The 13,069-nt window shown below is 48.2% G+C and overlaps 1 protein-coding gene and 1 long non-coding RNA gene across 2 annotated transcripts in view; one reads left to right on the top strand and one right to left on the bottom strand.

The window, feature by feature from the left end:
* Positions 1-13,069, bottom strand: part of LOC310671206 — a 103,262-nt gene that overhangs the window by 28,796 nt on the left and 61,397 nt on the right. The window lies entirely within an intron of this gene.
* The window catches only part of LOC310672831 (zinc finger protein RFP-like), a 32,053-nt gene continuing 30,759 nt past the window's right edge, over positions 11,776-13,069 (top strand). Inside the window, exon 1 of the mRNA XM_083430487.1 lies at positions 11,776-12,313. Within this exon, the coding sequence (XP_083286613.1) occupies positions 11,888-12,313 (426 nt within the window). The 5' untranslated portion in view covers positions 11,776-11,887. The remainder of the gene's footprint in view (positions 12,314-13,069) is intronic.

The raw sequence follows: 13,069 nt of genomic DNA, 5'->3' as shown, positions 1-13,069 counted from the left end.
CCCAGTGTGGGTTCTCTCGTGTTTGAGAAGGTTGGAGCGATGGCTGAAGTTCTTCTCGCAGACCGAGCAGTGAAACGGTTTCTCCCTCGTGTGTGTCCTGTGGTGAACGACAAAGCATTTCCCACACTCGGCACACTTGTACGGCTTCTCGCCTGTGTGAGCTCGCTTGTGTTTCATGAGGGACGACCCGTCACCAAAACTCTTCCCGCACTCTCCACGCTTGTAGGGCTTCTCTCCCGTGTGGATCCTTTCGTGCGCGAGGAGGTTGGTGCGGTGACGGAAGTTCTTCCCGCACCCAGAGCAAGGGTACGGTTTCTCCTCGGTGTGGATCCGTCTGTGCACGAGGAAAGCGGATTTGTTCCTGAAGCTTTTGGCGCAGTCGGGGCACTGGTGTGGCTTCTCGCCCGTGTGGATTCTCTGATGTCGAATAAGATCAAATCTCTGCCTGAAACTTTTCCCGCAGTCTTGGCAGCGATAGGGCTTCTCTCCCGTGTGGATCCTCTGGTGAGACACAAGCCCAGTGCGCCTACTAAAGCTCTGTCCGCAGTCCAGGCAAGCAAAGGGCTTCTTTTGCGTGTGGGTTCTCTCATGTGCTGTAAGATGCGATCGCTGGTTGAAGTTTTTCCCGCAGTCCGGGCAGTTGAAGGGCTTCTCCCCGGTGTGGATTCTCTGATGTGCAACTAGGACATTCCTCCTGCAGAAGCTCTTCCCACAGTCGGAGCAGATGTAGGGTTTCTCTCCTGAGTGCATTCTCTGGTGTTTGGTGAGCTCCGCCTTGCAGCGAAAAGATTTTCCGCACTCAGCGCATGTCTCACCCTTGAGGAACCTTTGCTGGACTGGCATGGCAGGGAACTGGAAAGGAATGGATTTGCCTTCTTCATTATGGGGGTGAGTTTCCTGCTGGTTTTCGGATGCTGCTCCCCAGTCGGCATATCGTGATACAGTCTGTTCTGCTCTCCCTGGCAGCATCCAATGTGGTTCAGCTTCTTCAGAATTGACTGGCACAATCTTCTTCTCCTCACCATCTGTTGGGGGGGCGGAGGGATCCTTAGAAAGAGAGATTTTCCTTCCCCAAGGAAAAAGGAGGGCCTGGATAACAACCAAATCAGGGGTTTGGGGCCCAGTTATTTGAAGGACAGCCTACAGGAACCCACACAAGCCCTAAGAGTGGCTTCAGAGATCCTGATTGCTAGTGCACCTCTAAGGTCAGTTAGATTGGTGGGCAGTATATCTCCGGCCAGAGCCTTTATTGTGATGGCCCCTCACTTCCATAACTTGCTCCACAAGAGAACTCCCCCCAGCCAAAGACTCCTTACCCAGCCAAGGGGCATCAGCAGCTGTATCCTCCTGCTTGACCACTCTGATGAGCGACCACTCGCCGGAGTCTGACAGAGCCCTGTCGGCCTCAGGGGAATCATCCGCTTTCTCCTTGAAGGGCCAGAGGACCTGAAACAGCAGAAAAAACAAGACAAAGAAATGGGTGCGAATCGCCTGATATTCAGGGGTGGGGGACCTCTGGAGCTTCTCCAGACGCTACAGGACTCCAATTCCCATCAGCCCCCAGCCAGCATGGCCAGGGGTGAGGGGAGTGGGAGTCCAGCAACATCTGGAGGGCTACAGGCTCCCTGCCTTTGACTGAGTCAGGCCATTGGCCCATCTTTCACAGTATTGCCTACACTGACTGGCAGCAGCTCTCCAGACTCTCAAGGAGACCTCCTTCAGGCAAAGGCTGTCCTCTGCGCTGTCTTTGAAGGGGGATGCATTAAACCAGCTGGTGCAGAATGTGGCAGCCCATCTCAAGACAGGGACTGGAGCACAGGAAACCATCCACAAAGCCTCTCTCTCCTCTCTCAAGATGCCAGATACAGAGCCCTGAAGGGTCAGAGACCACACTGACTGCCTGTTCACAGCAGTGGAAGCTGGTCCGTTAGGGCAGAGAGAGTGTTGCCCACCATCCTTAGTCTTCCCCCAGCAAGTGGCGTTCTAAGGTACACTGCCTCAGAACCTGGAGGTTCTACTTTGCCAATGAAGCCAACCCCTGCTGATTCGGCCAGATCCCATTTTCAAACCATTAGGGCAGGCATAGGCAAATCTCGGCCCTCCAGATGTTTTTGGCCTTCAACTCCCATGATCCCCAGCTGGCAGGACCAGTGGTCAGGGATGATGGGAACCGTAGCCCCAAGACATCTGGAGGGCCGAGTTTGCCTATGCCTGATCTCACCTGTTGTATTTCGTGCTCGTTCTCTTGCTGCCTCTCCAGGAAATCTTCCGCCAGGCCGAGTGCCTGACCGCAAGTCTCCGGCCCGCCTTCCCTGACCCAGTTCTGCATCTCCGGGGGCAGGACAGCCAGGAACTGCTCCAGGATCACCAGCTCCAGGATCTGCTCCTTGGTGCGCCTCTCCGGCTGCAGCCACCGATGACAGAGCCTCCACAGCATCCCACAGAGATCTCGCGGCCCCTCGGCCTCCTGGTAGAGGAACTGCCTGAAGCACAGGCGCTCCACCTCCTGGCTGGGAGCCTCCTTCTTCACTTCCCCACGACCCAGGGCCAAAACGCTGTGGATGGGCTGGGGGACGTCTCCTCCAGGGCCAGGCAGGTGGCGGATCACCCTGCCTCGCCCAATGTCTGGTCGGCCCTCAAAGGAAGCCTGAGCGTCCCTTGGCCCGTTGCTGGCCAGCTGCAGGTTTCCCGGCTCAGGCTGCGGAGACCGCACAGCCTTCAGGATCCCCTGAGACTGAGCTCCCCAGCACTCCTCCTGAGGCCCTTCCTCGGGTTCCTGCTTAATGTGCTCTGTTATGGTCCCTTCCCACAATTCCTTGAGGCTCCCTGCAGCCTCCTCTGGTTCAGACTCCTGGGCCTCCGTCTTCACTGTGTCCTCCAGCAGGGCATCTCGGGGGACAGCCCAGACAGCGGCATCCCTGCGTTCGGACGCCATCACCCCTCTTAACTCCGGGGCTTGGCAGGGGTCACTCACACACTGCTATCCCATGTTTCTCAGTGATGTCAGCTGCCAGGTCCAGGGTTGTTTATAAGGCCTGGTGCCTCTGCAAGGAAAGAGAATAGTGGGAGCTGAAGCAAAAAGTTGCATCGTGGAACACTCCTGTCCAGGATACTCCATTCCATTCTCTGCCCCCATGTTTTTCCATCCCACCAATAATCAGTCGGTATTCCATGAAAAACTGAGCATGCTCAGTCCTCTGGGAACTGTAGCTGTGAGGGGAATAGGGAGGTCTCCTAACAATCTCAGCACCCTTAACAAACTACAGTTCCCAGGATTCTTTGGGGGAAGCCATGACAGTTTAAAGTGGAATTACTTTGTGCTAAATGCATAGTGCAGATGGCACCCTGATTACAGCCCTTTCACACAAGAGTCCAGTCCTGGTTTCCCACTGTGCTTTCTCACATTCAGAAGCTGTTTGTTTCATTTCTGCAGGGTGGGAGAAGGAGTTGTTGCTGCTATTTCTAATCAACAGGCAATCAAGGAGCCTTAGAGACACTTGGTGACCTACAGTGGTACCTCGGGTTACAGACGCTTCAGGTTAAAGACTCCGCTTAACCCCAGAAATAGTACCTTGGGTTAAGAACTTTGCTTCAGGATGAGAACAGAAATTGCACAGCGGCGGCAGCGGGAGGCCCCATTAGCTAAAGTGGTGCTTCAGGTTACGAACAGTTTCAGGTTAAGAACAGACCTCCAGAACAAATTAAGTTCTTAACCCGAGGTACCACTGTACAGTTGTACCTCGGAAGTCAAATGGAATCCGTTCTGGAAGTCTGTTTGACTTCCAAAACATTCATAAACCAAGGCGAAGCTGTTGGCTTTTTGCATTGTAGTAACGCTGCAGAGAGCTTGCTGGGGAGAGCATGCATTAGAAAAAGAAGGGACTCAAAATTAACTCAAACAAGGTTTTAATAAGAAAAACAGAAACTCCTTATACACCAAATACATCTACAAACAAACACGACCCAACCACCAACCCATCCCCAGGGTGAAATGGCAGAGCTAGGTGCTGCTCCTTATATATTGCAGCCAATTACCAACACAGCTTAATCAATGCAACTCAGCAGCACCTGCTATGCATCGCAGCTGTAAAGCTGGATCTCGTTAGTTCACTCTGGCCCTTGCTCTGGCCCCTTAAAGGTATACACATTGGGTGAAACAATGATGAACCTTTACATTTTAAAGAAACAGTTCAACATTTCCCCTGCGGTTCATCATTGTGGAACAAAAACATAAAGCATACTTTGTACATGTTTTTCATGTGTAACCTTTGGAAGTGCTTTAGTAAAAATGTCTGCCTTTCCTTGTGAAAAACCAATATCCAGCAATTCTTTTGCTAAAGTTTGGTGCCAATTTCTCACACTTTGGTGCAGACCATAAAGGGATTTATTTAATTTGCATACCAAACCTTCAGCGGCGTCTATGCCTTCAGGAACACGCATAAAAATTTGTTCTTTTAAATCTGCAAACAGATATGCAGTTTTCATATCTAGGTGGTAAACAGAAAGTCCATGTTGTGATGCATCTTTTAACAAGAGCTTAACTGTTTCATATTTTACACTTGGTGAATAACACAAATCATAATCTTCACCTGGAATTTGTTGAAAACCTCTAGCGACTAATCTTGCCTTGTACCTTACAACTTCATTTTTGTCATTCATTTTAGCTCTATAAACCCATTTTGAATCTATAAGTCTCATATCTGGGGTTAGAGCTACAAGAGACCAAGTGTTATGCTCTTTTAAAGAAGCTATCTCAGAGTCCATAGCTTTATACCAATTTACAGCTTGGTGCTTAGGTAAATTCATTGTAGCTTTTTGGCTCAAAAACCGCCTTATTGGCATACACAGTATTAAAATGTTCATCTGCAAATCGTTGTGGTTTCTGCCTCTTTCTCTCTGAACGCCTCAGTCCGGAAGGAGAGTCAGACTCCTCAGACTTGACAGGACTAAGTGAACTACTAGTTTCAGGTTGTAAACCATCACTGTCAGACTGAAGAGGTGCCTGTAGGCTAAGCTCACGGTCAGAAAACTCAAGAGAATCTAACCTCCCCTCAGGTGCCTGTAACTTTAAATCATCAAACAAATTATCAGATTCAACAGGCTTTTTGTCTTCTCCCATTAATTCAGAAGCACCATTTCCTGCTGCTGCTGCTTCTGCTTCCTCTTCTTCCTCAGTTTCATTTATACCATCGGTATCTTGGAAAATAGCAACTCCATTCCAATTTACAGTTTGTATCATGCTTCTGGTAATATGAAATTTGCCAGTTGCTGGTATGTAAATTCTGTACGCCCCCTGCTGGTAGCCCATTAATTTTCCCTGAACACTACGCTCACCTAATTTCTGCTTAGCAGGATAATGCATAATTACATCTGAACCCCAAATGTGTAGGTATTTCAGATTAGGGCGTTTTTTAAACAGCTTCTCATAGGGGGTGACATCTAAACCAGAATGATAACTTCGATTTCTAACAAAGCAAAAAGCATTAAGCGCTTCAGCCCAAAAGTCTTTGGGCAGATTAGCATCGTGCAGATAAGTTTTAACCCCTGCCTGCACGTCACGCTGCGCAACTTCAACAAGCCCATTTTGCCAGGGACTTCGGGGGCAAGATAACTCATGAGTAGTCCCCTGCGCTTCCAGGAATTTCTCAAAATCCTCAGAAACAAATTCCCTACCCCGGTCAGAAAACAGGTTCTTAATTGGTTTGTTAAAGTGCGTTTTTACCCAGTTGCAAAAAACTTTGTACTTCTCAAATGCTTGGGACTTTTCAGCTATTGCATAAGTCCAACAGTATCTACTATACTGGTCTATCAGGGTAAGCCAGTACTTAGAACCTCCTAATGATGGTGGGAGTGGCCCAACTAAATCACAATGTACATGCTCAAATGGCTCAGTTACTTTCCTATCTGAGCACCTACCCTTGCGTGCAACCTTGATCTTATTTTTGCAACAGGATAGACATTGCATAAAGAATTTACATGGTTTTAAGTTGAGGCCATTAACAATCTTCTTTGTCTTAATTACATCAGCAAAATTCAGGTGTCCTAAAAGTCTGTGCACCTCATGGACACACCCGGAATGTGGCCTTACATTCCTCAACCCCTGGCTTGACTGTGCTGCTCTGCAATTTATAGGTGATTGGGAGTAGGTGCGAAAATACAGTCTATATAAACCATCAGATTCCCAGGCATACAACAGACGTTTGTTCCCCTCAAAAAACTCACACATTGAATTTAAGAAACGCACAGTTATGCCTTGACGAGCAAAACACCTTACTGATAATAAATTGTCCACTGATGGGCAGTAAATGCAGTTTGCTATAGTAATGTTTAAAGAGTCAAGTTTAACAGTACCCCTGCCAAGCGACTGCAAGACTTGTGAATTGGCTAAATGTACATTACCAATATCCTCTTCGAAAGAAATAAACAAGCTTCGATCGTTGCAGATATGCTGAGAAGCTCCTGAGTCTACAATAAAAGAATTCCACTTGGCACCTTTAATTCTTTTACGACCTGTTGTCCGAGCATGAAGAGCTTGTGGCTCGTTTCTGTCTTTACGGTGCGATGTTGGCTGCTGGGCTGATGACCGTGACTGACGAACAGAAACAGACTTGGGAGTACCTTGCTTTCTTTTGGATCTGCAGTCCTTTGCAAAATGTCCTTGCTGATTGCAGAACCAACAACGCTTTGCAGCTTTAAATGCAGTCGTATCACCACAAGTTTGCATGTGGCGTCCCTCATTACTTCTGGAAATAGGAGTGCTTATGGCACAAGCCTCCTTTCTGTCCAGCTCGCCCATTAATCTTGCCGTTACCCCTTCCACAGTTAATTGTGCTGGTGGAACGGCAGATATCTGGCTAGCTATACCATCAAAGTCCTCATTAAGGGAACAAAGGATGATAAAAACATACTGAATATCAGGTATCTCCATGTCCCTTCGAATTAATTCGCAGCGTATTGCCTCCAGACGTCTCAAGTGTGCTGCCAAATCACCACCAGGCTGCAACTTCGTCTGGTACAACTGCTTGAAATACGTCAATGCAGACGCTGACTCTTTTCTAACATGCACTGCTGCAAGACTGTCCCACATTTCTTTGGCAGTTTTCTTATTCCTTATATAAACTACTTGCTGGTCGCTGACTGCCAAATTAATTATCGCCCTGGCTTTCGCATCTCCTTTCGACCAAGCATCAGTTACAGGGTCAGGAGGGTCATCAGTTACATAGGTCCATACATCTCTAGAGGTCAAAAGCGCCTCCACCCAAAAAGACCATAAACTATAGTTCTCATCTGTCAGCTGTGGGAAGACTAGAGCCTTCTCCGCTTCAGGAACCCGGTCAACCATTCTGGAACTCTTCCAGACCCACAAAACTACGCTAACAGGAGAAGGAGTTTTCAAACCTTTCTCAGAGTCCAAAAATATGCAGTCATCCACTCAGCAGCTGGGCCCATAACCAAAGATGTTGGCTTTTCGCAGTGTAGTAACGCTGCAGAGAGCTTGCTGGGGAGAGCATGCATTAGAAAAAGAAGGGACTCAAAATTAACTCAAACAAGGTTTTAATAAGAAAAACAAAAACTCCTTATACACCAAATACATCTACAAACAAACACGACCAAACCATCCCCAGGGTGAAATGGCAGAGCTAGGTGCTGCTCCTTATATATTGCAGCCAATTCCCAACACAGCTTAATCAATGCAACTCAACAGCACCTGCTATGCATCGCAGCTGTAAAGCTGGATCTCGTTAGTTCACTCTGGCCCTTGCTCTGGCCCCTTAAAGGTATACACATTGGGTGAAACAATGATGAACCTTTACATTTTAAAGAAACAGTTCAACAGAAGCTGCTGCAGCCAATCGGAAGCCGCGTAAACTGCATTGGACATTTGGGTTCCAATGAATGTTTGCAAACCGGAACACTCACGTCTGGGTTTGCGGCATGCGGGAGCCAAAATGTTCGAGTCGCAAGGCATTACTCAACCAAGCCACGACTGTATATAAACTAATTTATTTTTATTAACCAAAAAATGACCTGGCTGAAACCCCCTGGCTCACCTCCTCTTCCCATCTCTTCTCCGCTCGGGATTGCTGCAGCAGGAAGTCCTCAGCCAGGGCCACTGCTTGCGCGCAGGACTCGGGGCTCCCCTCCCTGACCCAGGCCTGGACTTCCGGAGGCAGGACGGTCAGAAACTGCTTCAATCGGCATGTTTTGTTACATTCCATGTCCCCATAAAATAACTTGCTATTTGTTTGCAATTAGAGGCAGCCCTGAAATTTATTATTTTTACAAAAATGGAACAAATGCCCAGTAGCACCATTTGTGCTCTGAAGCCCACCACACGAGTTGCCTGCCTGCCTGCCTGCCTGCATCAATCAATCAATCAATCAATATCAATATTTACTGATTATTTTTTCCAGTTAAAGCTTTCTGCTGATTTGATTCCCACAGGTTGCATGCCACCTTGGAATGTTTTGAGGAAGGTGTGGTTTAGGAATTCATAAATCACTGCCCAGAGATGGGAAAAAGTTGCAGTAGCAGCCAAGCAGCTAATTAAATTAACGGATTATGCCAAAATGGCAAGGTTAACGGGTGCAATAAGAAACCGAGAAGAATTTTTTAAAATTAAAAATTGGGGAGAATTTGTGGAGTATCTGAAAAACTCATTTATGCAAATAAGCTCATTAGTAGGATTAACGCAAAACAAGCAGTTAGATGTATTATTCAGAGAAACTAAAGAATAACTTAAAGATGGAGTAATGTGGAAAACGCAGTATGAAAATCAAAACTAAAAAGAAACGACAAAACGGGGGGAGGGTAGTCAAATATATGTGTAGTAGAAATGTGTGGGATTTGTATTTTTGTAATTTGTTTGTCTGCACAGCTTTGGGGAAAAAATCCCATACGTTTCTACCACACGTATATTTGACTCTCCCCCCCCCCCCTTTTGTGGCTTCTTTTTATTTCTATAGATCTAGAAATTCGTAAATGACATCCTCCTTTCCCTTTCCCTCCTCCTGTTTTTTGGCACTGCACGCAGCCCCACCTCCCAGCCCCTTGCAAGCGAGTTAACTCACCTGATCCCTCAAATCCCAGGAGATCCTCCCGCTTTCCGGAGATGCAATCTATACAGCATATATGGAAAAGCTACTTCGGGTCTCCCCTCTCCCACCAGGCTTCCCCCGGGAGAAGGCGGAGCAGGAAGTGACTCCGCACAGGCGCAACCCGTTGGCGAGGAAGTCTTTTCGGAGGATCGAGCCCCTTCGGCGTCGCCCCTTTGGAGGTTGCAACCTGCACAAAACTGGGGTGGATCCCAGAATCATCTCCGACCCCGACCCTGGGAGAAACAAAGGCCCGCGAGGCGGGGTGGGGGAAAGGGAGGAAATTCCTGGGAAAAGAAAGGGGGGTTGGAAACGCGTGTCTTTCCCCCACCCCCCATATATTTGTGTTTTCTTGCTGCTGGACTCCAACTCCCATCAGCCCCGGCTTACCATGGCCAGTGCTGAGGGATGACGGGAGTTGTAGTCCTAAAACAGCGGCAATGTTGCTCAGGTTCCAATTCCAAGAATTGGAAGTGTTGCAGGAATTTATGTATAGGTTGGGGGAGGGGATTGCCCCTCCAGCAGATATCATGCACATGCAGCCCACTACCAAAATCAGCACAATCGCTTTTGTGACTTGTTTTTCGTCCCCACAAAACACATCATCATATCTATTCAAAGGGCCTCTGCTGCACAATACCAAAGGTAAGAATTCACTGATAAATGTACTGGCTCACAGGGGGAAATTTCAGAAATTCATATCGACATGTGAGCTCAGCTACTCAGCAGCCCCTCTGCTTGAGTGATAATCCCTGGCCTCCTGATACCTGAGTGCCAGACAGGTAGCCCTTCCAGAAATAACCAACTCAGATGAAGACAAAAGGGTGTGATTAACTTGGCTGGGAAACAGGGAAATGCAAATATCTCTCTTGTTACATTTGATGGGTGTTTCGTAGAGGGCAAGGAGAACCATGGGGCAGGGTCCAGGATGCTCAGATTACTGCCACCAGACCTCCCCTTTCATGATGTAACCATGATGTATTAGTAATGTAGTTTGGGGCGGTGTAACATGGGGATTAGCAGCTAATAAAAGTTTGGGGGCTCTTTTGTCGGGGCTTCCATCTTGTTCCACCTTGTGGCAGGTGGGAGTCCTGTCACAAAAGTCTTCAATAAAGACCAAGCCTACTGGCTGCTGTTTTGCTCTGGTATTCCTGGCTGGTGTCCTTGTTTTTTGTCCAAGGGAGCCCTCAGATTTCTCTGTGAACAGAAGAGACCCCCGAGGGTCACCTAGTCCAACCCCCTGAAATGCAGGAAGTTCAACTAAAGCTTACTGAACTGAATGAGTAGCTCAGTTGATAGAGCGTGAGACTCTTAATCACAGGGTTGTGGGTTCGAGTCCCGTGTTGGGCAAGAAGATTCCTGCATTGCAGGGGGTTGAGCTAGATGACCCTTGGGGTCCCTTCCAAATCTACAATTCTGTGAGCCACCCAAGAACTCCATGAACCTCCACCCGCAGAACTACAGTTCCCAGGGTCCCGGGGAGAAAGAGTGGGACTTCTGCTTTGCCCCAAAGGACCCTCTTGCTGCCGCCCCCTCCTCATGTTGCCAAACTGCCACCTGGATGGCTTTAAAAGTGGATTAGGCAAATTCCTGGGGGCTACCAATGGCTACTGGCCATGATGGCTGTGCTCTGCCTCTGCGGTTGGAGGCAGAGATGCTTCTGAATACCCTGAATCCAGGTTGCTGGGATCTGCAGGAGGGGCTCTTGCGCTTCGATCGCAGCTGCAGACTTCCCGTTGGGCATCTGCTTGGCTGCAGTGAGAACAGGATGCCACAAGGTGTGACTGGAAAGTTGGGTCACAGAAATCAAACACCACTTTTCTGGGCACAGCCCAGGAGGAAGGAGCGGAACCACTTCATAACAGTGCCCCCAGCTCCCAGCCCCACCAGACGGTCCAGAAGGATGTTATGGTCGATGGTATCAAAGGCCGCTGAGAGATCCAGCAGAACTAGGAAACAGCTCTCACCTTTGTCCCTAGCCCACCAGAGATCATCAACCAGCGCGACCAAGGCAGTTTCAGTCCCATGATGAGACCTGAATCCCGACTGGAAGGGATCCAAATGGTCCGCTTCTTCCAAGCGTGCCTGGAGTTGTTCAGCAACCACTCGCTCAATCACCTTGCCCAAGAATGGAAGGTTTGAGACTGGGTTGAGTTGGCCCTGTTGGCAGCATCTAAAGATATTTTTTTTAAGAAGCGGTTTAATAACCGCCTCTTTCAGCGGGTCTGGGAAGGCTCCCTCGCAGAGAGAAGCATTCACTGGTTTGAACATTTGACAGGTTTTCATTATTTTCTCCTTTTGCAAGACAGTGGGTACATTTTACACTTAAAAAGTTACATTTAGTTCAGAGATACAAAGTTACATTCAGCAGGGAGACAACATAAAAGTAAAATTAAAGAAACAACATTAGTACAGAGACGGTGAACACAATTATAATATCTCACTGTGGCTGGAAAAGGAAGCAATACAGCAGACTATACCGTGGTTTTGAGCATCACAGGGAGCAATGCAGGGGGGCAGACAAGTGGGGGGACTTTACTGATAGCAAATATTTATTCCCTTATTGTTACAGAGGAAAAGAAACCTTTATTCAACTCAAAATTCTTACAATCAAAAAGCATTCGCTGCTCCTTGAGAAAACATTAAGGAACTGCAAAGCACTGGAGACATATTAGTTTTAAAAAATAAAATAAAGATCATGTGATCACTGAGTCATTTCCAGGAAGGGAAACTCCCAGTAGCTGAAAAGGGAGAAAGTGAAACTTAACTCGGATCTTTGGTGCGAGGGAGCCATGGCTGCTGCAGGGGGTCATGTCAAGAATCTTTGTGACGAAGTCACTTGCTCCATCTGCCTGGATTACTTCAAGGATCCAGTGACCATCGCAGAGTGTGGGCACAACTTCTGCCGATCCTGCCTGATCCAGTGCTGGGGGGAATCGGAGGCAGAGGCTTCCTGCCCCCAGTGCAGAAAAACAGTCCAGAGAAGGGGCCTCATCCCCAACAGGCAACTGGCTAATGTGGCAGAAATAGCCCAGAATCTCAGCCTTCAAGAGGGAAAGGAGGAAGGAGGGAAAAGAGGAGTCTGCGAGAAGCACCAGGAGCCCCTGAAGCTCTTTTGCAAGGAGGATGAAGTCCCCATCTGCCTGGTGTGCGACAGATCCAAGGAGCACAAAAACCACGAGGTGATTCCTCTGGAGGAGGCTTCCAAGGAATACAAGGTAGGAGATCTCTGGATCTTGAGGGGGAGAAATAGCTGTGGATTGTTCTTGGGAGGTTTTCTTTTTACTTCTCAGGTCCAAAGTAGGCATGGCATTAAGTGGTGGTTGTTTATTATGTAAAAAGCAGCCAAGGGGGAGCCTGAGGTGAATTCCTGCAGGTAAGATGGTGGCAGGAACAACCAGAGGATCCAGGAAAAGGCTGCCCCTTTCATGTATGCAAGGAGTGCAGGGGCTGAGTTGATGGAGCCTCTAGTCAGGTTGTAATGGACAGGAACACCTGAGAGACCTGGGAAGCTTAACTCACCTGAATGCAGACTAGAGATTTGTCTGTATTCTTGATGGAACGGGAGCTGATCTTCTGCTTTTTGCTTGTTATTTGTCTCCGAATGCCTTTCAGCTGTGGGGGGCTTCGTCTAAGATGCGTTCAGGACTCCTTCCAACATGAGCCAGTCTCTTGACCAAGCTTCTCTTCCCGTTTCCTCCACAACTTCTGGGTTGATCCCCTTCCCCATGGATACAGATCGGCCCAAAATGGTGCTCAGTCACAGTGAGCAAAGTGCAATACAGAGGGACTCATCCAGACTGCTGCTTGTCCCACCCCTTTCCTCCAGGAAAACCGGCTGTTTACTGCTGAATTAGAGCAAACCTCAGCCAGGTTTTCTCCGGATTGACGTTTGCTTTGATGTTGCACTAAGGAGCAGGTTTTTCCTGAGATAAAGCGGCAGGGCAAAGACAAAACCACTTGGACTCGTGTTT

This window comes from Podarcis tiliguerta, assembly GCF_965153285.1.
Source record: "Podarcis tiliguerta genome assembly, chromosome: 2".
NCBI classification, from domain to species: Eukaryota; Metazoa; Chordata; class Lepidosauria; order Squamata; family Lacertidae; genus Podarcis; species Podarcis tiliguerta.
Note: the sequence above shows the minus strand (reverse complement) of the source record. Positions and strands in the feature narration are given on the sequence as shown.